The sequence below is a fragment of the Falco punctatus genome, assembly GCF_963210335.1.
Source record: "Falco punctatus genome assembly, chromosome: 2".
Taxonomy (NCBI): domain Eukaryota; kingdom Metazoa; phylum Chordata; class Aves; order Falconiformes; family Falconidae; genus Falco; species Falco punctatus.
This window is the reverse complement of record NC_137581.1, coordinates 883,014-895,122: the sequence shown is the minus strand read 5'-3', so window position 1 is coordinate 895,122 and position 12,109 is coordinate 883,014. Positions and strand designations below refer to the sequence as shown.

Below are 12,109 nucleotides of genomic sequence, written 5' to 3'. Positions count from 1 at the left end.
TGACTAATTCAGCCTCATAGCATCATGTGTATGGGGGGTGGGGTGGGGGGTGTGTGTGTGTGTCTAGTTTTGCCTCTGATGGTGGCAGGATTATCAAGGTCTGAAATTTAGAGGCCATCTCCTTTTTGAAAGCAGATCCTGATTTTAAAAGAAAAGAAAAGAAAGCAGAACTGATTTTAAATGGGTGCAGTGTTAGTAAAGTTAGGGTGAAATCCCTGTAGGATCAGATGGATCCCATGTGCTGGAATCACACAGCTGCTCAGTGCCTCAGTTTCCCCATGGGGGGGGGGGTGTGCTCCTGGGACTTGCACCCCTGTGATGATGTCCCTGCTTTCTCTGTGCTCCCCAGAGATCAACAGTGGCGTGGAGACCACAGATGAGCTGTCTCTTTGCTCCGAGAACGGCTATGCCAACGAGATGGTCACACCCACGGATCACCGGGATACCAAGCTGCGGATGAACTGAGGGGCTTCGCTCCAACCCTGGTGCATGGCTGTCCCACACATTCGCTCTGGCAGCGAGAGCCATGCTCCTGCTTGCTGCGGGATGGGAAGCTTTGAGGAACTGCTGGTTGGGCAGAGACCCCTTCCCATACCCTATCACTAGCTGATCCGCCTCCCTGGTTGTGAGGTCGGGGGGCTTATTTTTGTAAATATGTAGAAAATCTGATATTTTTTTTTTAGTGTAATTTTTCCAGGGCATGAGTGGAAATACCGTGTTCATTAAATCCTCGACCTTATGGCTGAAGTTATTTGAATCTTGACGTGATAGCCTGATTCCCTTTGAGGGGTTACAGAAAGAACACACTGGACATATCTCCCCTTTCTCCCTCTTGCCCTGCTCTACTCCTTCCCTTGGTGCAGCGACTGTGTAGCTGAACATTGTGATGTTCTTGTGAAGTGCTGTTTTTATTATGGGTGGTTGTTTGGTTGTTGTTTTTTTTGTTTGTTTGTTTTCCCCCTTTCCTGGGCAATGAAGTTTTAGCTCTAACGCAACAGGAGACTGTTTGGAGGAGAGAAGCTTTCCTAGGAGAGGAGATAGCACTGCTCTTCCCTGCTGAAATTCAGAGCCAGGGAAGGGGTTGCGCTGGCTCAGTCACTTGAGCACCTTCTTCCTGTCCTGTCCTCCTTCCACAAAGCCTGGATGCTCACAGGGAAAGGGCTTTCTTGAAATGTCCTGCTGCAGTCTTGAAGGTAAATCCTGAGCGGTGGCTGGAGGCTGGCCTCTGCTGGCGGCAATGCTTTCTCTCCCCCACACCCCCTTTTTTTTTTATTTAAAAAAAATAAAAAAATCTTTCTGTCTTCTCCCTGATTTGGGCTCTGTCGGGAGCCTGGGTGGCTTGCAAAAAGCAATGCCATGAGCACCATCACTGCTCTGATCTGGCTAAAGTGCCTGCCACTCTAAGTGGCATTTGCAGTTGCTCCTTGCTTCCCTGTCTTTGCACCTGCATAAGAAAAGGTGGTGGTGCAGTATGAGCTTCCCCCTCTTTGGGCCAAGGAGATGCCCATGGGTGAAGTAGCTGTAAATAGTTTGGAAGGTGAAGCAGCCCTGGAGTATAATTTATTCCTGCAAGGAGACCTTTCCTCCTTGCTTTAAAAGCAGGATCTTTAAAGCTGCATGTTCATGTCCTCCAAAGGAGTGACAATCTTGCAGCAGATGCTGACAGGCTCATGAAAGCAAGAGCTCTCATCAGCGTGTTTCCAATGCAAAAGGCTTTAAACCAAAATCCTAGACCAGAGGTTAAAAGAGGTAAAAAAAGAAGAAAAAAAAAAAAAAAAAAAAGGTCAGAAACCAAGTAGATAGTAGTTGAATTTTATCCCCTCCCTGAAATGGCTCGCAGCCAGCCCAAGGGTGGTCTTAACTCTCTGCTCTTGACCTTCAAGACATCATGGAGAGAAGCCTGGGTTTGGGTCACTTGGCTGCTCACACGAAGCTGGTTCCCAAGGCAGCTGAAGCCAGCCAGAAGGCTGCTGGAGCCGTGAATGGGCCTTGGCTCAGTCCCCATGGCCTTCTGGTATTGGGTTGCTTCCTTCCTTGCTGGATTTTGGTCGACACAATGTGCAACGTGAGAAATCCCTTTGAGTGCGAGCTTCCTTTCAAGCTTGGCATTCACCGCCTTGAAAGCAATGGGACCATCAAAGTTGTTTACCATGGGGGGAATGGGAGCTGAGTCTTCGGGTGCTGGCCAAGCTGGGTTGTAGAGCCCGTGAGTGGCTGGGGAGAAGTCGCCTTGCAGAGGAGAAGGTGGTCTGGGGGATGCTGCTGTGCATCACACACCCAAAGCAGGCTTGGAAAGGCCAAAAATAAGCCATGATAAAACCAGCCTGAGCAGTTTGCTTTGGCAGCACTGAACAGCTCTATCTTTTTTAAGATGTACTGCAGTAGTATTTTGAAACCCCAGAGTCTTGGGCTTAGTGTCTAAGAATTTTGGGCAAAAGTGGCCATCTTATCTGTGTAAAAGAAAAATGCCCCTATTGATTATGAAAATATGAATTGTGATGCTTTAATAAGCACCTTCTAAGCAGTGTAAATCCAGACTTTAATTCCTTTGCATCTGCCCTGGGGTTTTATGGATGTAAGTGGAATAAGACCCCAGTCCATGGTTCCTTTTACTTTCCCCAAATACTGTCCTTCTATATGGTACTCTCTCAAGTCTGTGAAACACTGTGGGTTTTTTTCTGCAGAACTGCAAGGTTTTGGTGGATTTGAAGGCTTTTGAAAACAAAGTTGCTTCTCCCTTTAATGTGGTGCTGTATTGAAACATTCCCGGTGGATTGTCGTTGCCAAGTCAGAGATGTGAAATCTAAGCATCTGTTGATAATCACCTGCATGTTCTGTTTTTATCCTTAGAGATTACTTTATTGAAAGGTCAAGTGCTTAAAATCTTGGAAGTGTTAAAAGCAATCCAAAAAAAGAGTTGTTTTCACAATTCATTTTTCTTTAATCTTTTTAATGATGAGATCCAAACTTCATGCGTAATGCGCTGTCTGTTACCATTATCGTCCTGAATATTTGCTACCTTTTTTTAAAAAAAAGGATGATACTTTTTTGATGAAAATAGAGCTAGACCAAAATAAACTCTGCAATGCTCTGTGAAATAAACTGTCAGTATTCCCCTGCCAGTCTGCAATGTTATTTTGTGTTCTGAGCTCGCTTGCAAAATGATGCCGCCTTGATCTTCTTTCTGTGTTTCTGCTTTTTTGTGCTTCGTGAGGGAGCTAAAGGTTTGACCAGAGGGAGGTTTAGAGATCTGTCCTTCTTGAGATTGGTGCAGTTGTGTTGCATCTCCTCTTGATGACACAAAGCTGAGCGATGTCGTTGAAACGCCTGAGGGACAGGGAGCTATTCAGAGGGACCTGGACAAGCTCCAAAAGTGGGCCTTTGTGAACCTCCTGAGGTTTAACAAGGCATGTGCAAGGTTCTGTGCCTGGCAGCCCCTGGCATCCATGGGGGATGCAGGGATGGAGAGCAGCCCTGCCAAGGACTTGGGGGTGCTGCTGGATGAAAAGCTGGACATGACCCGGCAATGTGCGCTCGCAGCCCAGAAAGCCGCCCGTGCCCTGGGCTGCATCCCCAGCAGCGTGGCCGGCAGGGCGAGGGAGGGGGCTCTGCCCCTCTGCTCCCCTCTGCTGAGACCCCCCCACAGCGCTGCGTCCAGCTCGGGGGTCCTCAGCATCAGAAGGACACGGACCTGTTGGAGCGGGCCCGTCAGAGGCCACGGAGCTGGTCAGAGGGCTGGAGCCCCTCTGCTGTGGGGACAGGCTGGGAGAGCTGGGGCTGTGCAGCCTGGGGAGGAGAAGGCTGCGGGGAGACCTTATTGTGGCCTTTCAGTACTTAAAAAAGGGGCTGACAAGAAAGATGGGGATAGAATTTTCAGTAGAGCCTGTAGCGCTAGGACAAGGGGCGATGGTTTTAAACTGAAAGAGGGGAGATTCAGACTAGATGTAAGGAAGAAATTTTTTACAATGAGAGTGGTGAGGCACTGGCACAGGCTGGCCCAGGGAGGTGGTCAATGCCCCATCCCTGGAAACATTCAAGGCCAGGTTGGACGGGGCTGTGAGCAACCTCATCTAGCTGAAGATGTCCCTGACCGTGGCAGGGGGGGTGGACTAGATGACCCTTAAAGGTCCTTTCCAGCCCAAATCATTTTCTGATTCTATAGTTCTCTACCATCCAAGTCTTATAAGACAGTAGCTGAAAAGCAGTCACATGGAAAGAGGTGACTGTGCAGACCCAGGTCTTGAACAGTAACCACAGAATAATTTTTCAGTGTTTGTGGCCACGTAGAGATAAAGATGCACCCATAGAATCGATCAGGCATGAGTTTTAAACCAAACGGGAAGCAATTTAACACACGTTATGCAAGTCATTGACCCAGGGTGCTGTGAAGGCCAGAAACCATAAGCAAGTTTGAAGAGGAATAAATGGCTTGTACATCCATTAGCACTTATTAAACACAGGACTTGGGTGCAAGGTCCAGCTTGGGAAGTCCCTGAGCAGTTCTTTGCTAAAAGTGTATTTTAAGGGAAAGGCTTGCTTGGTGCTTGCTCTGTTTTGTTTTTTTTATTCTTTACCCCAGGATCTGCTCCCAGCTGCAGACTGTGTGTGCTTTGGGTGAGAGAGGGTCTTGTCTTGGTCAGCGTGGGATTATTCTTTGTTAAGCAGCTGTTTTTTCCAGCCCCTGAATGGCTGCATTTAACTGATAGTTGAAAGGGATTAAAGTAAATACAGTGCTATCTCACTGGTTGGTGATGGGTCGTCAGTACTGTGTCATGAACTTGGCTGGCTCTGGGAATACCGTCTGAGTGTTAAATAGAAAATTGCCCTTAGGGGAGGGGGTAGAGCTCCTGATAACTACAATATTGAATAATCCCTAACTGGAGGCTGTCGTTGCTGTACCCTAGGGAAAGATACTGAAAAGTAGAAAGGAAAGAAGCCAGAGTCATGTAGGCTGTGCCTGTTGTTCAAATAAAAGAGCTGAGGATTGGTTGCTGGCTCTAAGCCCAAATGGCTTGGGACAGCCAGCATTGTGCTATTTAACTCTTTTTCTTCCTTTCTAAAACTGACCTTTACCTTTAAGGGCTTTGTGGTGCAGCTGAGATAGTTCTTGTAGTATCTGGGATTTTTTTCTAACCCTTTAAATTTGCCAGTAGAGTTGTAGTCCTGGGGTCTGTGAGGTGATTTTGCTGTGACCATGCCCTAGACCTATGTAGTTATCTGCCATAAGAAGGATCTCTTATACCTCAGCTAAAGCCTTAACATGATGTAGTGGCTAGAAGCTTTCAAAGTTTGTGTGAAAGTTCTAGCCATGATATGAGCAGCAGCAACATGAGGCTGATGGCTCGTTCCCCTTCTCCTGGACTCTAGGTGCAAGCAACCTCTTCTTGCCTGAAGCTCCTGACCAGGTTTCAAGCTTAGTTTGAGTATTGATCATATGTGAAATAGGAAGCCAAATTGTTTTTTTCTTCTCCCCCCCCCCCCCCCCCCCCCCCCCCCCCCAGCCTCTTAGTTTTCTCTCTTCTGTCTGGACCCTGTTTCTGTTCTAGTTACTTCTCTGCCCCTACTCATCTACTTGGCTTTCCTGCTTCAGTTTCTTCTCGCGGAGGCTGGTGACTGCCCTTCACTTCTGCCAAGTGCTGACGGCGAAAAGAGGGTGTCCTGACTCTCCGTAGCAAGCTGGAGCCATGGGTGGTGGTACCAGGAGTGCATAGAGACCCGCCCTGGACAGGATGCATTTCCTTCTCTTGAGCATGTGGTGGGGAGGTATAGACCACAGCATAATCAAGTCCTAGTGACATCTCCCTCAAGATGTCTCACTGTGGCCTCTGTTCCCTGCTTTATCCAAAACTCTCTTTGACCCCTCCTCGTGTGCTTTTCAGTCTTTTTTTCCTTGCTTTCTCTTCAGGTTCACTGCATCTGTTCTTCTTCCTATTCCTTTCTCCTGGCACTCCTACTCTGCTGCTCCTTCAGGAAGCTTTGGTCCTACATTCACAGATGCCCGGAATTCCTGGTTCTATATACTTGTATTTCTCTTTTGCACCTTTTTAATGCTTGTAGCTTTGTGCGTAATGGCTTCCGTGGGCCATGTGCCAGGGGCTGGGCACGTTTAATGTGAAGAAGGGATTTAAGAGTCCTGATCCATTGTAAGATCACTGCTTCTGATCTCTGTGTTTACCCTGAGAGAAGACCCAGGGCACTGGGAGCAAAGGAGAGGCTGAGCTCCTGCCCCTGAAGAAGGCGTCCTTCCTCTGGTGCTGCCTAGCAGACACCCCTTTCCAACACCCCCATGTCCTGCAGCTCTGTGGGGTATTTAGTGCCTTTGGTGTCACGCAGAAAGGCCATGGTGTGGGTTGTGACACAGCCTTTGCATGGTGACAGCTGCTTTGGGGCATGGTGACATCAAACTGGAAGGTCTAGGGCCAGGTGCAGCCTGGCTGTAGAAATCCACTTGATAGGCAGCTTGGCATGGGCGTAGGGATAGCTGCACCCTGGAAAGCCTTCTTGTGGTGGGAACTTTGTGCATTTACAACTGCAGTAGCTGGTCCCCCCTACCCCTGGGGCTGCACACACTGCTTGAAGCTGAGGTTTGGTTTTGAACAGGTTGGTAGCCCCATGCTTTATGGCTGTAAGGAGGTGACAGTTTTGCAACCTTGCTGAAGACTTTCCAATAGTCTGGAGCCGTTTTTGCTGGGCCCCACAGGGCAGGATCAGTGCTGTGCTGCCATTTGTCTTGATGACCCACTCCGGGTCATCTCTAGCTCCACCTGTGCATAGACATGGTTGCACCCCTGGTCAGTCAGTGCCGCCTGGCAGTGCCAATTCTATCAGGGTGGAAGGTCCTAAGAGCAAATCCCCCCCAACGCTCCCAGCCCACTGCACAGGCTGGGAAACCACAGTCCCTTCCAGGTTGCCAGTGATTCATATGCAAATGTTGGGAGCAAACAGGATGCCAGCTTGTCCCTCTGTCCCAGAGATGGGAGCAGAACAGAAAGGAGCCAGCCAGCAAAAGCGGCGGTGGTGCCCCCCGAAAAGGCAGTTGCACTGTGATGACAATGTGCAGTGGCTGGTTATTATTAATATTTCTCTTCTGTCTATGTGAAGTAATAAAAGTTGTTCAAAGAGATGCTGGGCAAGAGAAGGCTGGCTGCATCACATCAGGGGGTCTGACAATCTTCAGTACAAGCGTTGCTTTGTGGGGCTTCCCCAGGGCTGCTTTGATCCCTGCTTATAACCATTTAAAAATTCAGCCAACAACCGGGATGGAGTTACAGGGGAGGGTGCAGAAAGCCACATGGGGCAGACCTCCCCTTCTGTCCTCATCATCCTCAAGGACATAATTACCTAATTATCACACATTAACAAGGGGGACTGCAGCTTCCCCCTGACACACCCTGTTCTTGCTCCAGGAGTCTTTTTGCTTACAGAGCCATATTTTATTTTTCAGCTTTAGTGTGGTTTCCAGCAAGATGAAGTCTATCAAATGAATTGTTCCACCTGGACCTCAATTTTCTCTCCAGATGGCTTGTCCCTCTTAAGCTGCCCTGGTGTGATATATTTTCCCTGAGCTGCGATGGGTTCTCCCTGGGTCCTGGCTCCTCCCTGGCTGGCTGTTACTGACAGCTGCATGGCTAATGCTCCGTAGCTCTGTGGCATGTCATTCAGGAGAAACAAAAGCGGATTGCTCCCCCACCTCTCAGGCAGTGAGGATAAAGGGGACGCTTTTGTGCTTCCCTAAGCATTGCTGCAGAAGGGCTGAGCGTGCTTTGTGGAGGGGACCTGTCTCCGTGCGTGGATGGGAGCTCTCCAAGAGGGAAGTTGAGTCTTCTCTAGGACCCACCTGGAGAGCACAACTTGTGGGCCAGGTAATGTTGGACTTCTTGTACTAGCAGCTGGGGAGGCTTGCAAAAAAACCCAACCAACCAACCAAAAAATAAAAACCCACACCAAACAAACCAAAACAACCCCCAGCATCTGCTGCTGTGTGGCACTTGGATGGAGATGGTGACCCAGAGAAGAACGTGCATGGCTTAGGGTAATGGGGCAAACCCACTTTTTCTTTGGTGTTGGCATCATTTGTCTCATGGGTGGACAGAAGGGATGTGAGCTGGGGAAGGGCATTTGGATTAACTGGGGGGTGGGTTGGTTTTGTCTCTTTGTAAGGAGGTCAGCCTGACCTGTTTCTTCCCAGCACTGAGCTGTGCACAATCCTGATGGCTTGGAAGTGTGTGTGGATCAGGGAGAGAAGCAGGGCTATAGATGTGCTTTTCGTTCTTGGCTGGAGCCGCATGTGTGGGTGAAATGTGAAGTCCGCTGTGCTCTTTGCAAAGGCATCTCTAGAGAGCTGCCTTTAGTGTAACTTCTCTAAATCACTTTGAACCGATTAACAGCTGCTCCTTTCTGTACACAGCCCTGAGCACCCGTCAGTGGCATTTGGGGTGTTTAGAGCCTCCACAGAATTTCTTAGACATTTAGTTAGGGCTTGTCATGCTGCTTCACTGCTTTTTAGGTCTCTGAAGCTCCCCATGGTACAGGCAGAGGTGTTTTCCCCACTGCTGGGGGGTTCTGGAGGCACAAAGGTTACGGTGATGCTTTCTCAGAATGGTGGGGTGAAGATCCTCGAGACTAGATTTGGTTGTCCTATACACAGCTACCTTGGTGCAGGTGCAGCCAGGAGGTGTCCTCTGGAGCGTGGGAGAATCTGAGCACCTTTGGGGTCTGTGGTCAGATGTGATGGCTGTCTGGGAGATGCAGGTGTAGGAATAGAGAGGCAGGACTAGAGCAAAGACAGGGATTTTCACTCATGAGAAATTCAAGGTAACTTTTCTCAAGGGATGTGCTACCTGCCTTCCTGCAGGGGAGTGAGTGGACACCACAAAGCCAGTGATGTCTTAGTAATACCTTCTAAAATTCTAAAATTCTGAAATTCTAAAATTCTAAAAAGCGTGGCCGGGGTGGGAAGGGACCCCTGGAGCCCACCCAGCCCACCCCCCTGCTGAAGCAGCTCTCCCAGAGCAGGTTGCACAGAGCCGCGTCCAGGCGGGTTTGAATGTCTCCAGAGCAGGAGACCCCACAGCCTCTCTGGGCAGCCTGTCCCGGTGTCCCGTCACCCTCAGGGGAACGATGTTCTTCCTCACATTCCGATGGAAGTTCCCGTCTTGCACTTTGTGCCCGTTGCCCCTTGTCCTGTCGCTGGACACCGCTGAAAAGAGCCTGGCCCCCTCCTCTTGGCACTCGCCCAGAAGTAACTTCTTAAAAGCAGAAATTTGGCCACTGAGATGGGATTAGATTGGACATAGCCTGGTGCTGTCGCCGTACTCTGGTTTGGAGGAGGTGTTGGTTGCTGATGAGGAGCCATATGTGCTGATGAAGGGGCAGAATCTGTACTTCCTCATGGCACCCAGGAAGATGCAGAAACCATGATGGTGTTGGACATTGCAGTCAGGTGTTTTAATAGTGTACTGTTCTCTTGTCTGCTTCGCAATCAGGATGCATCGAATGATGAAAGAAGAATCAAGTTTCAGGACAAGCAGCTTGGAAAACATGACGCGGGACCCGAGCAAAGAAAAGCTGCACATGAAGCTCTGCAGTGGGTCCTGCCATGCTGAGCAAATTCTTCAGACACTGAACTCCTACCGGCAGAGTGGCATCTTCACAGATGTGGTGCTGTTAATCGATGGACAAGAATTCCCCTGTCACCGTGCCACTTTGTCAGCCAACAGCACATATTTCCGGGCCATGTTTGGTGGCAATCTCAAGGAAGGCCACCAGGATATCATTAATATCCAGAAGATCTCTGCTTCCACTATGTCTCTCCTTCTTGATTATATGTATGGGGGGAACATCATAATTCAGGAGGACAATGTTGAAGGCATCTTGGAACTGTCTGACTTGCTGCAGATTTCCAAGCTCAGAGATGCTTGTGTCACCTTCCTTGAAGGCCAGCTTCATCCATGCAATTGTTTGGGCATCATGAAGTTTGCTGATTCATTCTCCATCACGTCTCTGACAGAAAAGAGCAAGAGGTTCATGCTGGAGTGTTTTGTGGAGGTGTCGTGTCATGAAGAGTTCCTGGAGATGGGTGTGAAGGAACTGGTTGAATATCTGTCTGATGAGCAGCTGGTGGTCCCCAAGGAGGAAGTGGTCTTTGAGGCAGTCATGCGCTGGGTACGGCATGACGTACCTGCCAGGAAGGGAGTCTTGAAGGACCTCCTTGAGCATGTACGTCTGCCCCTGCTTGACCCCACCTACTTCCTGGCGAAGGTGGAAATGGATGGACTCATCCAGGACTCAAAGGAGTGCATTCCTCTGCTGCATGAGGCCCGCAAGTACTACATCCTTGGGAATGAGGTCAGCTCTTTGCGATCAAGGCCCAGAAGGTAAAACACAGTGTCTTCTTCCCTAGACCAGAAGGGCTTAAGTTGATGAATCTTAAAGTTTGAGGGGAATTCTTGGATTGTTTGGGGTTGTTTTCCCTCTGATTGCTTCTGATTTGGCCTCCCTGTTTCCAAAATGAAAGCACCGGAGATGTTTGCCTGCCTTAAAAGATTCCTGTGAAATTTATACTTATGTATGTGATGCTTTTTTGTTGTTGTTTGTTTTTTTGTTGGCAAGAAGTACTTTAGTCACACTGCTCTGGGTGTGCAATGACGCTATTCAGATGTGTCCGAAATATGGGCAGGAAGGGGTGTTGGTAGCTCTTTATTTCTATCTGCTTTCACCAATGGGTAGAGCACTGGGTTGAGACCTGTTCTCCATTCCCAGCTTTGCCACTGGTCTGTTCTCCTGCTCCAGGCTGTCTGTTAGCAGAAAGGCTTAGACTGGTCTCAGTCCTCCTGGCCATCAACGTGGTGCCTAGGTCAAAGGTATTGCTGCAGCATCAGGAATCAATGTCCACAGAAAGAAAAAAAAAGCAGTTACTGTCCAGATGGTTACCCAGGCATCCCCAGATTGTTGTTTTTATTTTTTTTTCTGGTTGATTTATTGATGAACAGCAAGAAGATAGAGATTCTGGCCCGGGCAGCTGCCAGTGTAAAGGCAAAGAGGCAAAGAAAAAGTGATATATAAAGTTGTGTGTGCAGAAATCTGCACCTTTTTGTGACTGTGAAGTTTGAATTTGATGAGCCATATTTTCAGTTTCTTCATGGTGCCACAGGTCCCTTAGGGTGCGCTTGGTAAGAATCCTGATGGACACCTCTGCTCTGGGGTGGGTTGCTGTATCAAACTGAGTTGGTTTCCAAGGCTCCCCATCCTTTTCCAGAGGATGCCCATGACAACTGGGCTGCAGGGCCAGGGTCTTGTGCTCTCCTGCTCTTCAGCCCAAGGATTGCAGGTTTTTTTGTCGCTTAGTGGAGCATCCTGGACAGAAGGATGGAGGTTGCTCCAGCGCATCTCAGAAGTCCCAGCCTGGTATATAGGTAATGTTTCTGTCAGGTGGAAGAGATGGTTTGACACATCTCTATGCTGAATACCACAACTGGCTATTGTATACAGAACTGCTAAACAACAAGGCCTGTGGTGACCTCCTCAAGGATGCAAACAGCTAAAATTCACTGGGGATAAACCCCACTCCGTAGCATCCACATTCTACCTCCCTCCTTTTACAGCTTTGGTGTTAAGTGAATTGCCTGCACAAACCATGGCAAAGCTGGGGACTGGACCAAGTCTTTCAAATCCTCTTTCACACTCCTCTTTCCTCTCCCCTCCCCTCCTGCAGAGCCGTTCCTCTCTTGCCTCCTGCTAGTTGGAAGGATTTTCCTTCCCCTGCTGTCTGTCTCGTCTGCTCGCTGCTATTAGGGCTGGAGAGATATTTCCTGGAAACACTTCTCTCTCCAGGCGGACAGCTTGCTGCAGGCAGGCTGCCAGGAATGGTTTTCCATGCTGGTGTCTGTGCCTTGAGGATTATTAGATTTGATTGTGCTGGAAGGGGGAGGGTGAGTGGCAGGAGGCAATCTTACGAGGGACTTCTAAAAGGTTATTCTCATTTTCTTTACCTATGCAGTTTGGATCACTTCCCACTCAAGCTGGGAGGTGCTTTTGATTTGATCGTGCAGACAGAAGGAAAGGTGCAGGGGTGAAATGATTTGCCCAGAAAATCAGTAATAGATGCAGT

General features: G+C 48.9%; 2 protein-coding genes across 7 annotated transcripts in view; both read left to right on the top strand.

Annotated features, from left to right (window-relative positions):
• Positions 1-757, top strand: part of GDPD5 (glycerophosphodiester phosphodiesterase domain containing 5) — a 173,019-nt gene extending 172,262 nt beyond the window's left edge. For all 4 annotated transcript variants that reach the window (XM_080374918.1, XM_080374920.1, XM_080374921.1 and 1 more), the window contains one exon: positions 350-757. In XM_080374918.1, the coding sequence (XP_080231044.1) occupies positions 350-465 (116 nt within the window). In that variant the 3' untranslated portion in view covers positions 466-757. The remainder of the gene's footprint in view (positions 1-349) is intronic.
• The window catches only part of KLHL35 (kelch like family member 35), a 142,507-nt gene that overhangs the window by 126,440 nt on the left and 3,958 nt on the right, over positions 1-12,109 (top strand). Inside the window, exons 1-2 of one of the 3 annotated variants that reach the window (XM_080374924.1) lie at positions 3,228-7,862; positions 9,486-10,376. In XM_080374924.1, the coding sequence (XP_080231050.1) occupies positions 9,487-10,376 (890 nt within the window). In that variant the 5' untranslated portion in view covers positions 3,228-7,862; position 9,486. Of the gene's footprint in view, positions 1-3,227; positions 10,377-12,109 lie in introns of those variants that run through there. The other 2 variants (XM_080374923.1, XM_080374922.1) reach the window with 2 other exon arrangements.